General features: G+C 46.7%; 2 protein-coding genes across 3 annotated transcripts; one reads left to right on the top strand and one right to left on the bottom strand.

The window, feature by feature from the left end:
• Window positions 1–1750: 1750 nt before the first annotated feature.
• Window positions 1751–18291, bottom strand: LOC143217808 (fatty acyl-CoA reductase wat-like). 2 transcript variants are annotated; one of them, XM_076442441.1, is made up of 9 exons: window positions 18160–18291; window positions 17804–17988; window positions 15396–15489; window positions 15074–15319; window positions 4490–4635; window positions 4127–4426; window positions 3241–3522; window positions 2178–2441; window positions 1751–2090 (listed from the first exon to the last, which is right to left on the bottom strand). In XM_076442441.1, exons 2-9 carry the CDS (start codon window positions 17965–17967, stop codon window positions 1874–1876), a joined length of 1713 nt encoding a protein of 570 aa, XP_076298556.1. In that variant the 5' UTR covers window positions 17968–17988; window positions 18160–18291; the 3' UTR covers window positions 1751–1873. The 2 variants fall into 2 exon arrangements, with proteins under 2 accessions (XP_076298556.1, XP_076298557.1); XM_076442442.1 differs by having other exon boundaries at window positions 17804–17980; window positions 18160–18226.
• On the top strand, window positions 5144–7695 carry LOC143217809 (uncharacterized). Its single transcript, XM_076442443.1, has 2 exons — window positions 5144–5468; window positions 5549–7695. The coding sequence occupies exon 2, from the start codon at window positions 6631–6633 to the stop codon at window positions 7693–7695; it is 1065 nt and encodes a 354-aa protein (XP_076298558.1). The 5' UTR covers window positions 5144–5468; window positions 5549–6630.
• Window positions 18292–19290: the final 999 nt, after the last annotated feature.

The raw sequence follows: 19290 nt of genomic DNA, 5'->3' as shown, positions 1-19290 counted from the left end.
GATTTAAACCAACGCGAAATTAAAGTTTAATATGCCACCAATTACTGTAAAAAAATTCACGGGTGTACTTTGATGTACTTTTTTTAAAACTCTAATCAAAGATGATAAATGTTAAACATAAAAAATTAGGACAAATTGCGATTATTTAAAAAAAAATTTTTGGGAGATTGAAGGTCTTATAATGTTAAACACACCCTGTAAAAACCAAATTAAAAAACCAAATAGCTTGCGAGGGACGCATGTTTAAAAAAATGCACGGAATTTGACAGTAAAGTTTCAGCCTCAATTTTAATAACAAATTGATTTATTCAGTTAAAATTTAAGACAGTTTTAGAACATAGAAAATGTTACGAACATTTTAGGATACATAAATTTGCCGATCTTACACTTTGATTTTCGGACTTTTTTCCATTGGACGACACACTGTGCGGCGCGAGGAAAAATTTCGGAGAGAAATCGGACCGGTGCTGCCGATGTCCGTCGCCCTATCCTTAAGCATTGGTGGCGGCCGGATGCTGTGGCAAACTAACTGGTCCTTAAAGGGTCCTTTATCAAGTCGAATAATGTACTGATCGATCAGCTGAGCGCGTTGATCCACCGCGTCCGCTCCCCCTGCCGCACCCGCGAGGCTCGAGCTGCTCGATCCACCCCAGTAGCTCGCGGGGAACAGTGAGACGGTGCGGGGATGCCGCGCCGTGCCGCGCCAAACGGATCGCTCGCACGGAGTCATTTTATTAATCCAACTGATCTACAATGTGGCACAAATAAATTATTCACAATAAACTGTTGTAACGTAATGAATCGAAAGAATCCTGTCATAAAGATATAAAGGTATAACGAGAATAAAGAAATAATCTTCAACTATCACTATAAATAATTATCTTATCTTTGTTACCAGCAACAGATTTAATATTGTAAGGAATAAGCCGTATTTATTTGTAAAAATATGACACATGGATAACCATTCGTTGACAGACGTGTTTCTCGCGAAAGCTCGTTTTGATCTGATCTTCTTTTTACAATTCGTTGGCAATTACAATTTTAGAATTCTTCTGTTCCGATTCTCTATTTTATAAATTTAACTATATATAGGGTTATTTGTTAATACACACATGTACATACATATAATACACACACATCATTCGTACTTTAACCCTATAATATGTTTAATTAAACTTGATGCCATTGTATTTCTTTCGATTCTCTGGATGCTAATGTTTCATCCCAAACATAAAAGTATCCTTTATTTTCACGGGGCGGAGATATTTTGTTATATGTATACATATAATATGTAATATATACGTGTGCATATACACATGGTAGAAAACATATATGCAAATGCAAAATAATATTTCCATATCGATATATGTATTTACATAAACATCCGCAGTCTACTGATGAAGCTTGATAGCTTTGGCTGAAAAAACGTGGGAGTTCGTTTTCGTTGCCTTCTAAATAGCAGTACATCGATAAGTAAACATCACTATCATTTGTTTACCTGTAAAATATAATTTATTTTATACTTGATCACTTCAAGAATATTAATAACTTCATATTGTTATAAAGTATGAAAATGTTTCAAGATTATAAAACATAAAATTGATTATTCGGATAGATTGGAAACTTTTAGCTAAGTTTAGCAGATCGCTTAGATCATTCAACTGATAAAGCGTTCCATTTCAATTTCTATTTGGTGGGGAGAAATTGATGTTCTTCTGTGTGTGTGTGGATTCGTATATGTATATTACGAAAATATTAAAATACAAGTATAGATTTGTTTAGTATTTTATTTTAATGAATATGGAAAACAGTTAAGAGAGTGTCAAACAAAACAATTTCTAACACAAGATCGTCCTACATAACAAAACAGAGATTAAGGAGGAGTATTAAATATCTTCAATGTCATGTATTTTGCAATGGTGTCTCGTGCTTTGGCACCAATTGAGCTGGAATAAATAATTACAAAAACGACAGCCTTAAACACTAGCGACAAGGAACAGATGGACCAAAGAAATGATACAGAAGATACGGCAATCCATAGAAGTAACATCGCATATAATGTCAATGCCGTGTAATGCGCGATACGTAGCCTAAAATGTAAAAAGATTATATGTATATAATTAAATCGAATGCATTATTAGTCGTAGAAATTGTTGTACTATAACGTTAAATATTACTTGGCACATTTAGCACGTCCTTTCTCCAGGGATTGTTCCTCTATTGGATCATTGAGCAAGTGTACACGAAGGCCTCTAATGTTGTTGTATAAATAGAGTTGCCAATCTAACTTCTCTACGTTGAAGTTAAAAAGTTTCCGATCGACAGCGTTTAATTTCGACCACATTTTTCGAACATTTTCGTTCCGGAAGTCCCACTCCAGCGTTGAGAAAAAATGTATTACGGAACTAAATTTATCTATTTTCCCGTACGTGTCTACTAACCTGAAAAATATAATATTTTCTTTTAATGAAAATAACGATTCGTTCATTTCGTGTATTGTTATCGAATTAATATTCGGATCCTCTAAAAAAGACGATCACTTTTTTAATATTGTACTATACGATTTGAACTTTTTTGGGAAGCTAGAGCAATTAAAACGTTACACAAGTAAGTAAACGCTAACGTCTTAGTACGACAGTAATGGTGTTTTAGAGTTATTTAAATCGAAATATCTCGTGAACTACTAACTTTTCGACATACATAGGTTAGTTATTAAAAAATACCTCATTCCATTTAAAAAAATATCGATAACCTTGAAATCTTGTAAAAAAATGACCACGAAATTTTTTCCCTTACACCGTTACATGTGGCCCTTCAAACAGTGTAACTTTGTCCTAAGAAGTCTTTTTGTACAACGAAAAGTAACAGAGATATTTAGGTGTTCTGTTTCTTCGGACTCATCCTGTATATTCAATGCCTGTCGTTTTTTCCCGCATCAACCGATTTAGATGAAAATTTCACAGTGCATATAATTGACACAGATCTACAAAACGTGTATATTTTAAATTTTCGATATGGGCCCACAGAAAAAAGTTGTCAAATGCAACGTTTAGTATTTTCAGTACAATTCCGACCGATTGCAATTTTTGAAAAAATTTCTATTTTTGCAGATTCCCAGAAAAGGTCAAAACGTATAGTACGATATTAAAAAAGTTATCTTTTCAAGATAACAATCTTTTTATCGTCTTTTTTAGAGTGGCCGAATATTAATTAGGGTCACTGTTATAATATCGAACGTACATAGGTTTCTGACCCACAAGGCGTGCAATTGTATCCACAACATTCGCCGGTATTGTGTGCAAGAGAAAGGCGCATATTTGATGGACAATGGAGTATCTATTCAGCCATAACATGTAGTACCAAACTGAATGAACGGTGGGGATTTCAAAGCTATATAGGCTAGTGTATTTCATAAACGTCTGCCAATCCAGTGGATTTTGAGGTGAAGTCACCGAGTTGTAAACAGGTATCCTTTCTTCGTCCGGTATACTTGGCTTTTGCTCCAATTTCGCTGCAACTTTTCTACAAAATCATTTACAGTCAGTTTCTTTTGTAAATTTCGGGTAAGCGATGCTAGGAAAACGGAAAGATGCAATGACACTGATCGGTCTCACAAAATAAAGAAAATTGAGACGATAAAACCGGCCGAAATCTGAAAAACCATTTGATAGTTTAAATCGAAACCAAATCGGTCGGCGATAAAATGATGTGTACACCATTTAACAACTAATAACAGTTTTAAAATTGGACCGAACCGTTTATTTAGGTAATGTATGAATAAGATTAATCAAAAATTACAATTTGGAATGAAAATTTAACAATCACAATTTCTAACTTTTTTATCTGTGCCTGTAATGACAATTTAAAATATGCCATTTACACTGTACAAGATACACGGCATCTTGTAGCTAATCAAAACTTTCTATCTAAATTGCAACAAACTACAGAGAAATAGAAATTTATTTTCTTTCTTAATATGTTCAATAGATTGAAAATAATATAACAGTGGCTTTAAATTCTTCTAATGTTCCTATTGTTTTAAATTGCACCTGCCCATTTTTCTCATACTGCATAAAATCACAAGTGCATGAAATATAAAATGATTATGCGACTAAACGCGTTTTACCTATTCGAAATGTCCCAAGCAGCAGCAACAATGTTTGCTATAACATAATCCGCAGGTATGATTTCTGCTATACACTCGGGTACGCAGTGAAGCGTATGCAGCAATCCAAGAAAAGCTGCCAGAGCTACACCGGTAGCACCATAGAAATTGTTTATCCATGATGTCACTGGTTCCTCAGCCGTTGATGTAACAATAGAAGGTCGAACAATCCCTACTGGAAAATCATCTGCGTATTTTAGTACAACATTCTCTGCGGCTGCTTTCGTAAAGATATAGTTGTTCGGGCAATTGTGGACCAATCTACAAGATACAACAATTGTAATTTATCGTAACCACCGTTGTCATTTTTGCGAGAATGCTTACGAAGGTTCTGCTGCTATGAGTATATCGTCGTCCAAGCAATCTATCAATGTTATCAATTTATCGGCATCAATGGGAGGCGGATAATGGATTTCGTCGATCGTTTTGTTAAGGCAGTTCGAGAATGCAGTCGACACGTAGATGAATGCCTATAAACGGATTAATTAAAGACAGATTATTTCATTGTAATTGTTCCACCTCGCCGATTTCGATGAGTTTTTAATATTATGTTGTCAGGGTGAAGATTCTGAACAACTTTTTCCGAATATGTATTTGCGAAAAACTGCAGCATCAGTGTTGCCAGAAACGAACAAAACTGGTCAGTTTTATCTCTCCTCCTTTTCCCCTTCCATTATCCCATTCCAACATTCCACGTCGCGCACGCGCAACGTGTGACATATTACTCTGGTCATCGAACAAGGGATAAATTGTATTCCCCTCGATTTTCGCGATGCGACCGTTCGTCAACTGTCTACATATGCATATATCGCGCGATCGTCGAATGATTATATACCGCGTAAACTTTTTACACACCCACGCAGTGTTTCTGAGAAGAAACGGCTAACGACTGTGGATAACCCGAAAAGTTTATTTTAAGATCGAGTGGAAACAATGATATTAGTCTGATTGTGAGTTAGGTTTGGCTAGATTGTAACAGACCTGTAACGGGCAGGCCTGTTACTAGTAGAACCAGGTATCAAGGCGCACCGAGGCGAACCGAACCGAGCCGAAAGAAACCGATCCGAACCGGCGCGCACCACCGATACGCGTCACGCACGACACGACGACCGCGCGACGAACCAGTACCGACGGAAAAGGACGAGAAACGGTTGTCTAGTACGCGGTCGAGGGCAGTAGAAGATTCGCGAAGTTTAGCGCCGCACCGTCACCCGACTTCATCGAACGAATAGTCAGAAAATCCGCGACGCGACCGTGGGAGTTTGTTTCGCAATCGAGACTCGAGTTGAATCGGTTCTCTCCAGTAAGTATTCCTTGCAGTTCCGAACTATGTAGACAGAGTACGGCGTACCGCCATCTTGTGAACCAACGTCCCTGTCCCAGGGAGGCATCCCGCCGGTGACGAACTACGTTCCACCAAGATAGAGTAAGGCGTACCGCTTCTCGAAAAGAGTCAAGGTGCACCACCGGCTACCTCGTCACGACGTACCGTCGGCGAGAACGAACGACGAGCACGATGAACCATCGCTCGTCGCCGTAGAACCGCCTGAGAGGACGTAAACGCACGGCGCCCCGCCACGTTGAAATCCAACCGACCAGACTCAGGCCGGGACCCCTCCTCCTTCCTACAATGCCCTGTTTCCTGTAGCATAGCCAGAGCACGACGTACCGTCACTCTTTCTCCTGCCAAGGTGCACCACCGGCGAGTCCGTTAAGGTGTACCGCCGACGGAAACGAACGGCGAGCACGACGAACCGTCGCTCGTCGTCCCTGAACCGCCCGAGAGGATTATGGCGCACGGCGCACCGCCACGTCACCTATCCGAATGACCAGACTCGGGCAAGGAATTCCCATACCATCCTGACTTCCCAATTACCGGTCCCGAAATACACGCGCGCCGTACCCGAGGAAGTAACGCGTCCCGTACTGGAAAACCGCGACGTACGCGCCCGAGAGAATAACGCGTATCCGTACCCGAACGTCGCGGTTATCGCGTGAACCGCCGCGGAAACGCGATTCCGAAGAACCCGCGTGCGCGTCCTCGTCGGCAGCGAGCATGTCAGTGAAAACATCAGTGTCGTTATTTTGAACCCGTGTACCACGTCCCGTTCCCCATCGACATTTTTCCTCTCGTCGAACATCGAACTCTGGAGCGGCGAGCTATATTGACGAAGCAGGAAATTTCCGACGTGACGACGGAAACCAGGTTGTTACATGGCGCCCGAACAGGGACCTGGCGTGTGTAAATCGGACATAGTGAGAATAACGAACACGTGGCAAACGGGACAAAGTGAGGTTAACCGGCCGCTGCCCGGTAACAGTGAAAAGTGAAAAGTGCGACATCTAGTGACACCGGATCGAGAGCGGACCGCGGATCGGCCGCCAGAGAGTACCGCGCGCGACATCTCTTGAGAAAGTGAGACACTACGCGATGTCGACGTGCCGATCCGTCAAATACGGCGGGTATGCGGAAATCTTCGTTACGGCCGACTAAACGACGGATCACCGCCGAGCTCCAGAGAAGAAATTTACCGGTCCCGGACAGACAGAGTGGCCTCCAACGAAGCTGGGACGAGATCATACGTGCACAGACCGAACAGTTGTTTGACATGGCGACCGCGAAGGGCGATCCCGCGCCGGGCACGTCGGGGAACGACAAACCCCGCAACACGGACACGACCGACGAAAGTTTCGGGGCAATACAGATGCGTAAATCTGGATGCACGACCGACGGAAAGGATCCGTACGCGTTCCTGGAACGCGTGAGCGAACTACGAAGGACGTTTCGCCTATCGGACCGGGACTTGCTGCTGGGCATACCCGAACTCTTGAGAGGAGACGCCCAAGACTGGTACCGGAACAACGAGGACCAGATCGCGTCATGGGCAGTGTTCAGTGAAAAGTTCCTGGCCTTTTTCACGCCGCTGCAGACCCGACTGCAAAAGGAACGCGAGGCACGGGCCCGAACACAACGCCCCGGGGAGCCGTTCCATCTGTTCCTGAATGCACTGTTAACGAAACTGCGGCGAGCCCAGATTCCCAAAGACGAACACCTGGAAACAGCATACGAAAATATGCTGCCGGATTACGCAATGCTGATCAGCAGCGATAGTCTCACCGACCTGGACGATTTATTACGACAGGTACAGCGGATCGAGATGGCGATCGAACGAAAAACTAAGATGGAGCGTACCGGGACAAACCCCGTAGCCACCGCGACACTCGGGCCAGCCGGAGCAACACCAGAGACCCCAGGCACACGGAATACGAATCGGCCGACCGCAACCATGAACCCAAGGCCCCTGATGCACCAGACCCCGACAAACTCGGAGAACCCCGGCGATTACAGCCCGGTCACGCACTGCTGGCGCTGTAAACAGCGTGGACACGTACGCTTCGAGTGCCGGAACAAGTACCGGAAATTCTGCTCGCGCTGCGGACGCGACGGCGTGCTCACCCGCGAGTGTCACCCGCCGGGAAACGGAATGCGGGGCCCACAACCGATGGGCGAATACCGGCCCCCGCAATAAAGTACACGCCGCGCCCACTACTACCAATACTGATCTGCGGTCGGGAGATCGACGCTCTGCTCGACACCGGGTCCCAGATTTCTTGCATCAACGCCGAGGTGTTAGGTTGGGCCATGCAACAAGGCCGTCGACCCACGACACCGGCCAACGACATCAGCTTGGCAGACGGGTCCGAAATGCAACCCACCGGTGTTATTCAACTGCCGTTCTGTACCAAAGGGTACGAGTGGTTACAAGACTTTACAGTGCTGCCGAACATGGGCCCTCCGGTGTTACTGGGCATACAGGCCATCGCAGCACTCCAGCTGGAACTGAAACCGCCAGTAAACGTTGCCTCATGGCCCGCCGATTGCAGAGCGGAACCATGCCAGGAAATGGGTCTGCGGGTCCCCAAGGAAGCGGACAGGAACGAATTCGAAAGGTTCCTGGGCGCCGAAATGGAATTGTTCGCCGACGTCCCGGGCCGCACCACCCTGACCGAACACCGGATTAAACTACTAGACGAGACCCCACTCAAACAGAGGTACCAGCCCCGGAACCCGGCGATGCAAGCGGTAATTAACGAAGAGGTCGAAAAAATGCTAACCGAAGGGGTCATCGAACCCTCCAGTAGCCCCTGGAGTTCACCGGTGGTGGTGGTAAAGAAGAAGGACGGAAAACCGCGGTTCTGTGTGGATTTCCGCCGCCTCAACGAGAGAACCGAGAAGGACGCCTACCCGTTACCGCACATACAGGCCACACTCGATAAACTCCGGGGAGCAAAATTCCTGACGACACTAGACCTGAAGAGTGGCTACTGGCAAGTACCACTGGAAGCCACCAGCCGGCCGCTCACTGCTTTCACAGTGCCCGGAAAGGGTCTGTTCCAGTTCAGGGTCATGCCGTTCGGCCTGCATTCCGCCCCCGCGACGTTCCAACGCTTACTCGACCGCATCATCGGCCCCGAGTTGGAACCGTACGCATTCGCCTACCTGGACGATATCATTATCGTCAGTGCCACCCTCGAAGAACACCGGGAGCATCTACGGGAAGTGTTCCGACGGCTCCGGGCTGCCGGGCTTAGACTAAACCCGGAGAAATGCCGGTTTTGCGTCAGCAGCCTGAGGTACCTCGGACACATCGTGGACCAGCAAGGGATTCGTACCGATCCGGAGAAGACAAGTGCCATCGCACAATTCCCAGCGCCGAAGACGATTCGCGAAGTACGACGCTTTCACGGAATGGCGTCCTGGTACCGGCGGTTCGTGCCGAATTTCGCTGAAATCATGGAGCCGATTTCACAGCTCACCCGGAAGAACGCGAAATGGAGATGGACCGAAGTGGAGGAAAGAGCGTTCCAAGCGATGAAGAGAAAGCTGGTCACAGCACCAGTGCTCGCATGCCCAGACTTCACGCGACCGTTCACACTGCAAACGGACGCCAGCGACCACGGCCTGGGCGCCGTACTCACGCAGGGCGACGACACTGAAGAACGGGTCATCGCGTACGCCAGTCACACGATGAACAAGCCAGAACGAAATTACAGCGCCACTGAAAAAGAGTGCCTCGCGGTAGTCTGGGGCATCCGCAAGATGAAGCCGTACCTCGAGGGATACCACTTCACCGTCGTCACCGATCACCAGGCACTCCGATGGATGCAACAGATTGATAATCCGACAGGACGACTAGCGAGGTGGGCCCTCGAATTGCAGCAATACGACTTCGACGTCAAGTACCGCCCGGGGAAGCTGAACCACGTGGCCGATGCGCTGTCCAGAATCGAGCACACACCTGGCGTTAGCCTACTCGGACCGAAGCCACGGAGGGACACGTGGTACACGAAGAAGGTCGAAGAGGTGAAGAGGAACCCCGCCGCCGTACCAGAATTCCAGATCCGAGAGGGGAAGCTCTACCGCCGAATACTACACCAGTTGGACTACAACGAACCGGAACCCGGCAACGCATGGAAACTGTGCGTACCGACAGGAGAACGGGGGGAAATCCTTAAGAAGTTCCACGACGACCCGACCGCGGGACACTTAGGATTGGCCAAGACAATAGTAAGGGTTGCCAAACACTTCTATTGGCCGGGAATGTTCAGAGAAGTCGCACGCTACGTGCGAAACTGCAACAATTGCCAGCGATATAAGACTCCGCCGAAGCCGCCGCCAGGACGCCTACACGCGAATCCCGGAACACAACCGTGGCACACGGTGTCAGTCGACCTAGTCGGACCGCTACCCAGGTCCCGCCAAGGCCACATTTGGCTATTGGTCGCACTAGACAGATTCACGAAGTGGGTGGAACTCACGGCGCTCAGAAAAGCCACCAGCACAGCGGTCGCCGCCGCCGTGCAGAAGGACGTCATATTACGTCACGGGGCGCCGAGGGAAATCATCTCGGACAACGGCCGACAATTCATAGGCGAGCCGTTCACGGCACTCCTGCGTGCAGCTGGCACTGAGCACCGAAGGACACCGCCGTACGCCCCCCACTGCAACCCCGTCGAGAGGGCAAACAAAGTGGTCAAAACAATACTGGCACAGTACACCGGTAACCACCACAACCGGTGGGACGAGAAGCTAGACGAGGTCAGGTTCGCGATCAACACCGCCCAACACGAGGCCACCGGCTACAGTCCGGCATACCTGAATCAGGGACGAGAGCTGCGAATCCCCGGACAACCAGCACCCGATGAAACGTCGACAACACCGCAGCAACGCTGGAAGAACCTCCGAGATGCACAAGAATTAGCAAGGCTACACCTGGCACAAGCATTCGGCCGGCAGGAGCACTACTATAATCTACGCCGACGAGATTGGAGACCGGCAGTCGGAGACACGGTGTGGAAGAAGGAACACACCTTGTCCGATAAAGGAGCGGGTATTGCAGCCAAGCTAGCGCCGAAATTCAGCGGCCCTTACACGGTCGGCCGAATCGTGTCGCCGGTGATCGTCGACCTACGAGACACGAGTCGACGCTGGGTCCGGCACATACATGTGCAGGACCTCAAGCCCGAAACCGAGCCCAGTGGGGGCCCAGAGGGGCACGATGAGGAAGCCGATGATAACCCACGGTCAACTGTCTCCGCGGAGCAGAACAGGGTGCCGACGGATATCACCAGGGCCACCCCGCCCCCACGTCGACGCGGTCGACCGAGAAAGATAATAGGGAGTGTTGATTTTTGTCACAGGCCAACAGACGAGGGGCCCAAGCAGCTGGGCAACATGGAGGACGATTTCCACGCGGAGCTGAACGCACTGTACGCCGTCATAGAGGACGGCGACAGTCGTCCGAGGACACCGGCCACACCGGAGCACCTGGCCCCGCAACTGACGTTGCCGGACACCACCGGAGAGCCGTTCGACGCTACCCAGACGCCACAGGCCACAGGCGAGGCCCAGACGACACCGACAACACCGGATGTACCCCGGGCACCGCCGACCGCGAACACCACAACGGCAGCGACACCGGACACACCGACCACCGGCACCGAAGCGCTGTCACTAGAGATGGGGATCGCCCGGACCGCCACACGACCCCGACCGGTAGTGACCCCAGGGCGACAATCGACAGGTACGACCACGGCGACGGTTAGTTTCGCAGGCACGCCGGGCGGCGACCAGGACAAAGGAGAGGCCGGCACCAGGGGGACACGGCCGGTCACCTGGACACCGGCGGAGAAACGAGGGAAAATCCGGCCCCGAACGAGCTCCGACGCGAGTGACGCATCCACCGAGTCGAGCAGGACGATGAGGATCGAGGAACACCGGGTGCTAGCCGGACACGAGCCATTCGTGAACCTGCCCGCGCCAGCAACAACGTCGTCATGGTGGCCACCGGTGGAGACGACGAGGAGGGCTAAGCCTAACTCGAGGCCGGCAAAGAACCGCCGCACCGTCGCACCGCCACCGCTGACCCACTGGTCGGAAGACAAACCGGACAGAGCGACCAACACCAGACCGCCGCAGTCACCGCCACCGACCCTCCCGACCGAAGCACCGCCGCCAACTAGAGAGGCCCCACTGTTTGGAGCATGCTGCAACAGGCCCGCGACGATCCGCGCGCGACCAGACCCGAGGAAACTGCCACCAGGGCCGGTGGATCTCCCGGTTCCGATCTGGCGCGAACTGGAGTGTTTGTCCATCTCGCCCAGGACTCCGCCACTACGCTACCCACGACAGAATTACAAACCGAACCCGGAAAAATGGCCGGTCTCGGAGTGGCGACGAAAAGCAGCACGACCACCGCCAACACCACTAGGGGCTGTCGCCGCCCGCAGCAACGTTAGCAGGGGCACGCGGAGGACCCGGCAACGCCAACCGCCGACCAGAACCACCTTCCCGGAGGTCCAAATGGACGAGAGACCAGGAAACGACGGCCATCCGGTAACCCCTTGGCAAAGGGCGCCAAGGGCCCTGCTGCCCATACGCTACCACGGCCGACATAGAAGTGGGGATATGCAATGGTTCCAACTGCCAAACGGCCGACGGGTGGAAGTGCCAGTGGCACTCATAGCCACCAAGCAATTCCGGGCGGAATTCGGAGAAGAAAGATGGAAGCTACACTTTGACAGGACCGGACGTCTACGGAGATGCCAGCGACGAGCGCCAGCACCAGCCAGACAGAGCAAGTGGTAAGAGGTAACGCGTACCGCGACCTCGGGAAAACCCGTACCGGGATGTGCCAGGCCAGGGGGAGGCAACGCGTACCGCGGCCCCACCAACCTGCACCGTGATACGATAGTTTAAGTTAAGTGTTTAGTTAAAGTTTTTTTTTTTCACTGACACGGAAAGTTCCCGTTAGTTATAAGCAGTTGTAATAATAGCAAGTAGGCCCGTAGGAGGGACGCGCGCTGTGACCCCGCGGTATCGAAAACGCGTCTAAGGCAGAGTGGAAGGTACTGTTCATTTTTCTTGCAGTGCGGGGACACCGCCCAGGCATCCTGATCCTCGCCACACACGTTGTGTACGCGTCTTTTTTTTTCTCTTTTCTTATGCCGTTTACCGGCAGGACAAATTTTTTTTTGGTGTTCTCTCTTTTTTTTCTTCCTCAATCCTCAGCAAGAGGATAGTACCTAGGTTAGGACTAACACAGCGCGGGTCAGCTAGGGATGCCGTAAACCGGGGACCGAAAAGTATTTTTGTACGTAGACTATAAGGTAGCGGATAATGTTGCTGTACGAACGGGCACCTGTGCATTATGCGTAGAGAAGATGGTTTGTGGAGTATGTGATCACCAGTTCAGTATTTTGTTGTCTTAATAAAGAAGTCTCGCTGCCGCACGCTCGACTATTGTAAAGGAGGAGGGGGGTGTAACAGACCTGTAACGGGCAGGCCTGTTACTAGTAGAACCAGGTATCAAGGCGCACCGAGGCGAACCGAACCGAGCCGAAAGAAACCGATCCGAACCGGCGCGCACCACCGATACGCGTCACGCACGACACGACGACCGCGCGACGAACCAGTACCGACGGAAAAGGACGAGAAACGGTTGTCTAGTACGCGGTCGAGGGCAGTAGAAGATTCGCGAAGTTTAGCGCCGCACCGTCACCCGACTTCATCGAACGAATAGTCAGAAAATCCGCGACGCGACCGTGGGAGTTTGTTTCGCAATCGAGACTCGAGTTGAATCGGTTCTCTCCAGTAAGTATTCCTTGCAGTTCCGAACTATGTAGACAGAGTACGGCGTACCGCCATCTTGTGAACCAACGTCCCTGTCCCAGGGAGGCATCCCGCCGGTGACGAACTACGTTCCACCAAGATAGAGTAAGGCGTACCGCTTCTCGAAAAGAGTCAAGGTGCACCACCGGCTACCTCGTCACGACGTACCGTCGGCGAGAACGAACGACGAGCACGATGAACCATCGCTCGTCGCCGTAGAACCGCCTGAGAGGACGTAAACGCACGGCGCCCCGCCACGTTGAAATCCAACCGACCAGACTCAGGCCGGGACCCCTCCTCCTTCCTACAATGCCCTGTTTCCTGTAGCATAGCCAGAGCACGACGTACCGTCACTCTTTCTCCTGCCAAGGTGCACCACCGGCGAGTCCGTTAAGGTGTACCGCCGACGGAAACGAACGGCGAGCACGACGAACCGTCGCTCGTCGTCCCTGAACCGCCCGAGAGGATTATGGCGCACGGCGCACCGCCACGTCACCTATCCGAATGACCAGACTCGGGCAAGGAATTCCCATACCATCCTGACTTCCCAATTACCGGTCCCGAAATACACGCGCGCCGTACCCGAGGAAGTAACGCGTCCCGTACTGGAAAACCGCGACGTACGCGCCCGAGAGAATAACGCGTATCCGTACCCGAACGTCGCGGTTATCGCGTGAACCGCCGCGGAAACGCGATTCCGAAGAACCCGCGTGCGCGTCCTCGTCGGCAGCGAGCATGTCAGTGAAAACATCAGTGTCGTTATTTTGAACCCGTGTACCACGTCCCGTTCCCCATCGACATTTTTCCTCTCGTCGAACATCGAACTCTGGAGCGGCGAGCTATATTGACGAAGCAGGAAATTTCCGACGTGACGACGGAAACCAGGTTGTTACAAGATAACTGAAGTTGTTGTTAATCTGGGCTAAACTTCCGAAGACGTCCATGCTCAGAATTGGATGAAATTTTAGGATAGGTCACTTTTTGACTAAAACGATAATTGCCAATAGGATTTTTGTTTCGCGCACAAATTCCTAGCCAGACCTTTTCTTTCCAAATAATTTTCCACACGTTTACGGTAAATCCTCTATAGTCGCAAAAGTCTCGGGGAGGTCCGCTTGCGTAGTTCGTAGACGGACACTATTCTTTTTAGCTTTGAAGACCGAGCCGAACGTAGAGAAGCACAGCGCGTGTAAAGAGAGACCGCGCGCGACACTTTCTTTCCCATACGCTGTCCTTCCTTGCGCCCGAAAATTTCATCGTCAATTAAACCACTAAACACAGTCGAAATTATATCGTGTTTGGTCTTATTTTTAACCGGAAAATTCCACAAATATATTGGCGAAACTTTCATAAAAAAATAACTAATAATAAAAAAATTTGTATATTGATATTACATTGTGAGAACGCGCAGGCCTTTGAACTGTGCCCGCGACTGCGACTCTCCGCGTCGCATCAGCAGTGGTTCACATCGATATACCCGAGCCAGGATCAGATTACTACAGTGGAGGGGATATTTTTTTTTGCGTTTATCGTGTACCGCCTTTTTGCGACTACAGAGGATTTACTGTAGTAGTAGCTGCAGTTTTTCGCAAATATCTCACAAAACTAAAGCTGAGTGGAGGTGACATGTATGGGAAAAAGTTGTTCAGAATGTTGAGTTTTACAACATATTTAAATTTTATCAAAATCGGTAGGATGGGACATTTCATGCATAATTACCAAAATTGTTATTGTACCTTCAAGTTTGACAGCTGTTTCGCCCACAACAACAAGCTCTTTGTAGTCCTCACATTCGTGTTGACACCTACACGGAGTTTTTCATTGAACCGAACAGTTGCAGCAGCGTGAAAAATAATATTCGTATCCATCAACGTAGCTTTAACTTCCGGTGTCATACCAAAGTCATCTTTGGCCGCGTCACCCTCTATCATCACGACTTTGGTTAGAAAATTTGGCTGCTCCTTCTTCAATATTTCGTAGATCTAGATCCATAAAAGATATTGATTACCACTTTATCATTTTTTACACATTGTATATTTGTTCTAGTACATTACATACAACTTCCTCGAAGTTCTCTTTGAATCGTTCTTCCACGGATTTCCCCTTTTTCGGTCTTATTAACATGTAAATGGTTTTAATACCTGGGCAGGACCTGCAATTATGTAACATAGACGACTTCATAAAAATATAGATTATTTTATTTATATGAAAACAATTTTAATAACTCAGCAACGTCGCGGTTTGTAATCCCAGCTTTTAAGCAAACGAATCTAGTATTTCTGTTGCACCGACCCTCTCGTAGTCAGAGGGTCCGAGAACTAAAAAGTTGCTGGAATCGCGTGCGGAAAATAGATCGAGGGAACGCTCGGGAATCAGGTGTAAAACACTACAAATCACCGAACTGAGTCTTGTAACGTTATATGTGATTATTTTACCACTTGTCTTTATTTGATAAGTTATCTCGCAGGGGAGACTTTTTTACTCTCGCAGAGGAGAGATTGGTATAAACCGCGGGGTCTCACAGGGGAGACGCTTTTTCTCACAGGAGAGACGCTACCGGTCGGTTTTGTAATGTGCGCTAAAACTTGTATAATTCGCGTGTGTGCTCGCAGGGGGGGGTCTATTTACAGACATCGATAAATGCCCCCACCATAAACATACACGGGAGCTCGCTTCGAGGTGTCTAATTATTATCGCGTCAGCGGCGAGACGTCAAGGGGGTATTCGCGACACCGAGTATACCGAAATACCGTTGATCGTGTCTAACAATTTCCATATCTCCTGTCCATAAAGCACCGGATACTCACTTATCTTCAACAACATTATAGTTAAAGAATACAAGCTTTCAGCTTGAATTGAGCGTTTTATTTTGATTAGATATAGCTATTATACGATAATATTGCAATGCAAAATTAAATATATACATATGCCATTGGAATAAATGTTAAAATGCTAGAAGCCAAATTGAAAAATAGTTACCCTACTTAATTTTCAAAAATTAGAAAATATAAGAACAATAATAAATATTTAGAAAATATACGATGTTTTGGTCAGTTTTGATTTACATGTTCTCTACATTAGAAAAAATCAGTAAATCCCATTTTTATTTCATTGTATAGGTCCTTTAATAACAAAAGATCGTCTGCATCCAAATTTGAATAAGCGTCCGGAGATTTATGGACGGGAATGGATTATGTATGAGCATTGACTTGAAAGGTTTTCTAAAAATATTATAATATTTGTATTATAATTTTTTGTAAAAGGAAGTGAAAAGAATAGCCTTCGGAAACGTGTGGGAATTGCACTGCTTTCTCATTGTTCAGTAAAATATTAATTAATCGCAATTGTATTAGAAACACTGTGGGATTGGTTCTGAAAAGACCGGATGTACCTTTTGATCTACTACATTAATATTGATGCATGAAATGACATTGTCACAGTTTGCATTTGGATAGCACGTTACTTTGTTAAATTTTTAAAATAGATAGATAGATTATTTTATTTATCTGAAAACAATTTTAACGATTCAGCAACGTCGCGGTTTGTAATCCCAGCTTTTAGGCAAACGAATCTAGTATTCCTGCCTATAAAGCACCGGACACTTACTTATCTTCACCAAATTGATAATTAAAGGATACAAGTATTCAGCTTGAATTGATCGTTTTATTTTGATTAGATGTTGCTTTTATACGATAATATTTCAATGCAAAATTAAACACGTGTATACCTATACCATTTAAATGAATGTTAAAATGCAAAATTTCAAAAATTGGAAAATATAAGAACAATAATAAATATTTAGAAAACATAGGATGTTTTGATTAGTTTTGTTTTACATGTTCTCTACATTACAAAACATCAGAATGTCCCATGTTTATTTTATAATATAGGTCCTTTAATAACAATAAGTCGTTTGCATCCAAATTTGAATAAGCGTCCGGTGACTTATGGACGGAAATGTATTATGTACGAGCAATGACTTGAAAGGATTTCTTAACATGATATTGATATCATAATTTTTTGTAAACGTAGTGAAAAGAATAGCCTCTGGAAACGTTCGGGAATTGCACCTTCTTTCTCATCATTCAGTAAAATATTAATTAATCCCAATTGTATTAGTAACGCTGTGGCTTTGGTTCTGAAAAGATCGGATGTACCTTTTGAACTACCAAATTATTATTGACGCATGATTGAATATGTATGAATATTGAATACGTTGCTTTAGTAATCGTTTTAAAATGAGTGACTTTTGTAAACGTAAGTTCGGCCTGAATGTTTGAAAAGATTATGCCACCTTGTGGGTGCATGTTTTCTGCTGAAGACATTTCTCTGAACATGTCTCGCATAAAAAGCTAGTAGCCAATTCATCGTGAATGTTCAAATTGCAATTATACTTGTTCATGTTATATCGAAGTATGAAAGATTAATATGAAAAATTGAATATGTCTGTTTTTGAGAAGGAATACCTCAGTAATTTTTCGATGAGTAATTTCCCCAGGAAACCTGTCCCACCTGTTACCAAAACCTTCGTCCCATCATAAAATTCGGCGATTTCGCTTTCCCCATTGCTCTCCGAAACTTGTGAATTAGATTGATTCTTCGTTAACGTGTCACTCCTGTTGGAAGTCATCTCCTCGGTATACCTGTTACACTTGCATAAATACTCAAAGTTTAATATAAGAACTTGTCAATTCTACGTTTTTGAATTCTATGTATAATACAGAATGTCACACACTCTAAACCACAAGACGAAGTTCTATATAATATTTAATAAGAATTTCAGAAACCAGGAAAGAGAAATGTTGACTTTTCTATCACTCACCTGGTCTGAACTCTAAACTAACTCCAAACGCGAAAATGATTCGATGCGTACTCGACGACGAATGAATTTCAACTGCGAATGGTACTCATCGGAAACAGTAGTTGGAAGCAAACGCACACCTGCGATAGTGCATATATACTCTATCCAACGAGAAAGCAGTACCGCGTGAAGACCAGTTTTCGTTTGTCGCTGCGCATCTTCGCCCTAATTGGTTCAAGAAAGTGGGGAGGGGATAGTGGAGTGAGAGATGATAGGCTCGCTGCGCCCCCACCATCTTCCAAGTTGCGCGCAACGGTACTGTTCTATCGTTGGATATAGTGTACAATGCAATACGTGCATTCTGGTCTCATCAACAATCTAATTACCAAGTTAACACGTTTATATTAGCTGGCCGAGTTGTCGTTATATGCGCCAAATCTTGTAATCGAATTTTAAACCACTTCCTGATGACCTAGAGCAGGCCTGGCCAACCCAAATGGTTTCATGGGCCACTTTGATGACGCGTAAGGGTGCGCCTACAGTGGAGCCGTTTTCGTCCTTCGTCCTACAACCGACCACACAGACGAGAGTTTCGAGCAACTCGAGAGGCATGTGTTGGTGCCAGTACGGCCGACTTTGCCGGAAAATGTGCTTACAGTGGGCCCGTCGTCTGACGAAATGGTCAAAATCACGGGGAGCCGAACCTTTTTCAGGTACTTCGAGAAGGGTAACAATGGACAAACCCCATGGGGCCTCGACGTCTGACGACGTAGGAGGAAAATCAAATAATTTTGATTCCGTCCTACGCCGGAACAGCGTTCACTTCCAATAATTTTCATGTCGCCAATTTTGAAGTATCCGTATTTTTAAAAGCGGGGCCATAAAGAGGACACTTGGGGCTATATTATAATAATTTTTTTTTTCAATTTTCTGGTGCTATGATAGCTATGGACCTGTTTAAAACAATTGCAAAATAAACTATGAAAACAAATATTTTTTCAACTGAAATCATTTTTATTAAATACTCTTATGGTTACACTATGATATAATTTAATGAAAAACTTGTGACTTTGGGTATTCGGATAGTGTTTTCATATTTTAGTTTTAAAAATCTTAATCTTAATAAATGTGGATTCGAAATAATCGTTTACC

The sequence above is a fragment of the Lasioglossum baleicum genome, chromosome 18 (assembly GCF_051020765.1).
Source record: "Lasioglossum baleicum chromosome 18, iyLasBale1, whole genome shotgun sequence".
Classification (NCBI taxonomy): Eukaryota; Metazoa; Arthropoda; class Insecta; order Hymenoptera; family Halictidae; genus Lasioglossum; species Lasioglossum baleicum.
The sequence above is the reverse complement of the archived record's forward strand: the minus strand, read 5'-3'. Positions and strand labels throughout refer to the sequence as shown.

Bases quoted from the DNA above. Each gene is read 5' to 3' on its own strand.
- LOC143217809 (XM_076442443.1), top strand. From the start codon at position 6,631: ATGCGGAAATCTTCGTTACGGCCGACTAAACGACGGATCACCGCCGAG.
- LOC143217808 (XM_076442441.1), bottom strand. From the start codon at position 17,967: ATGACTTCCAACAGGAGTGACACGTTAACGAAGAATCAATCTAATTCA. The intron at 15,320-15,395 runs GTATGTAATGTA...TTATGGATCTAG, and splicing joins AAGAGAACTTCGAGGAAGTT to ATCTACGAAATATTGAAGAA. The intron at 4,427-4,489 runs GTAAGCATTCTC...TGTATCTTGTAG, and splicing joins CTCATAGCAGCAGAACCTTC to ATTGGTCCACAATTGCCCGA.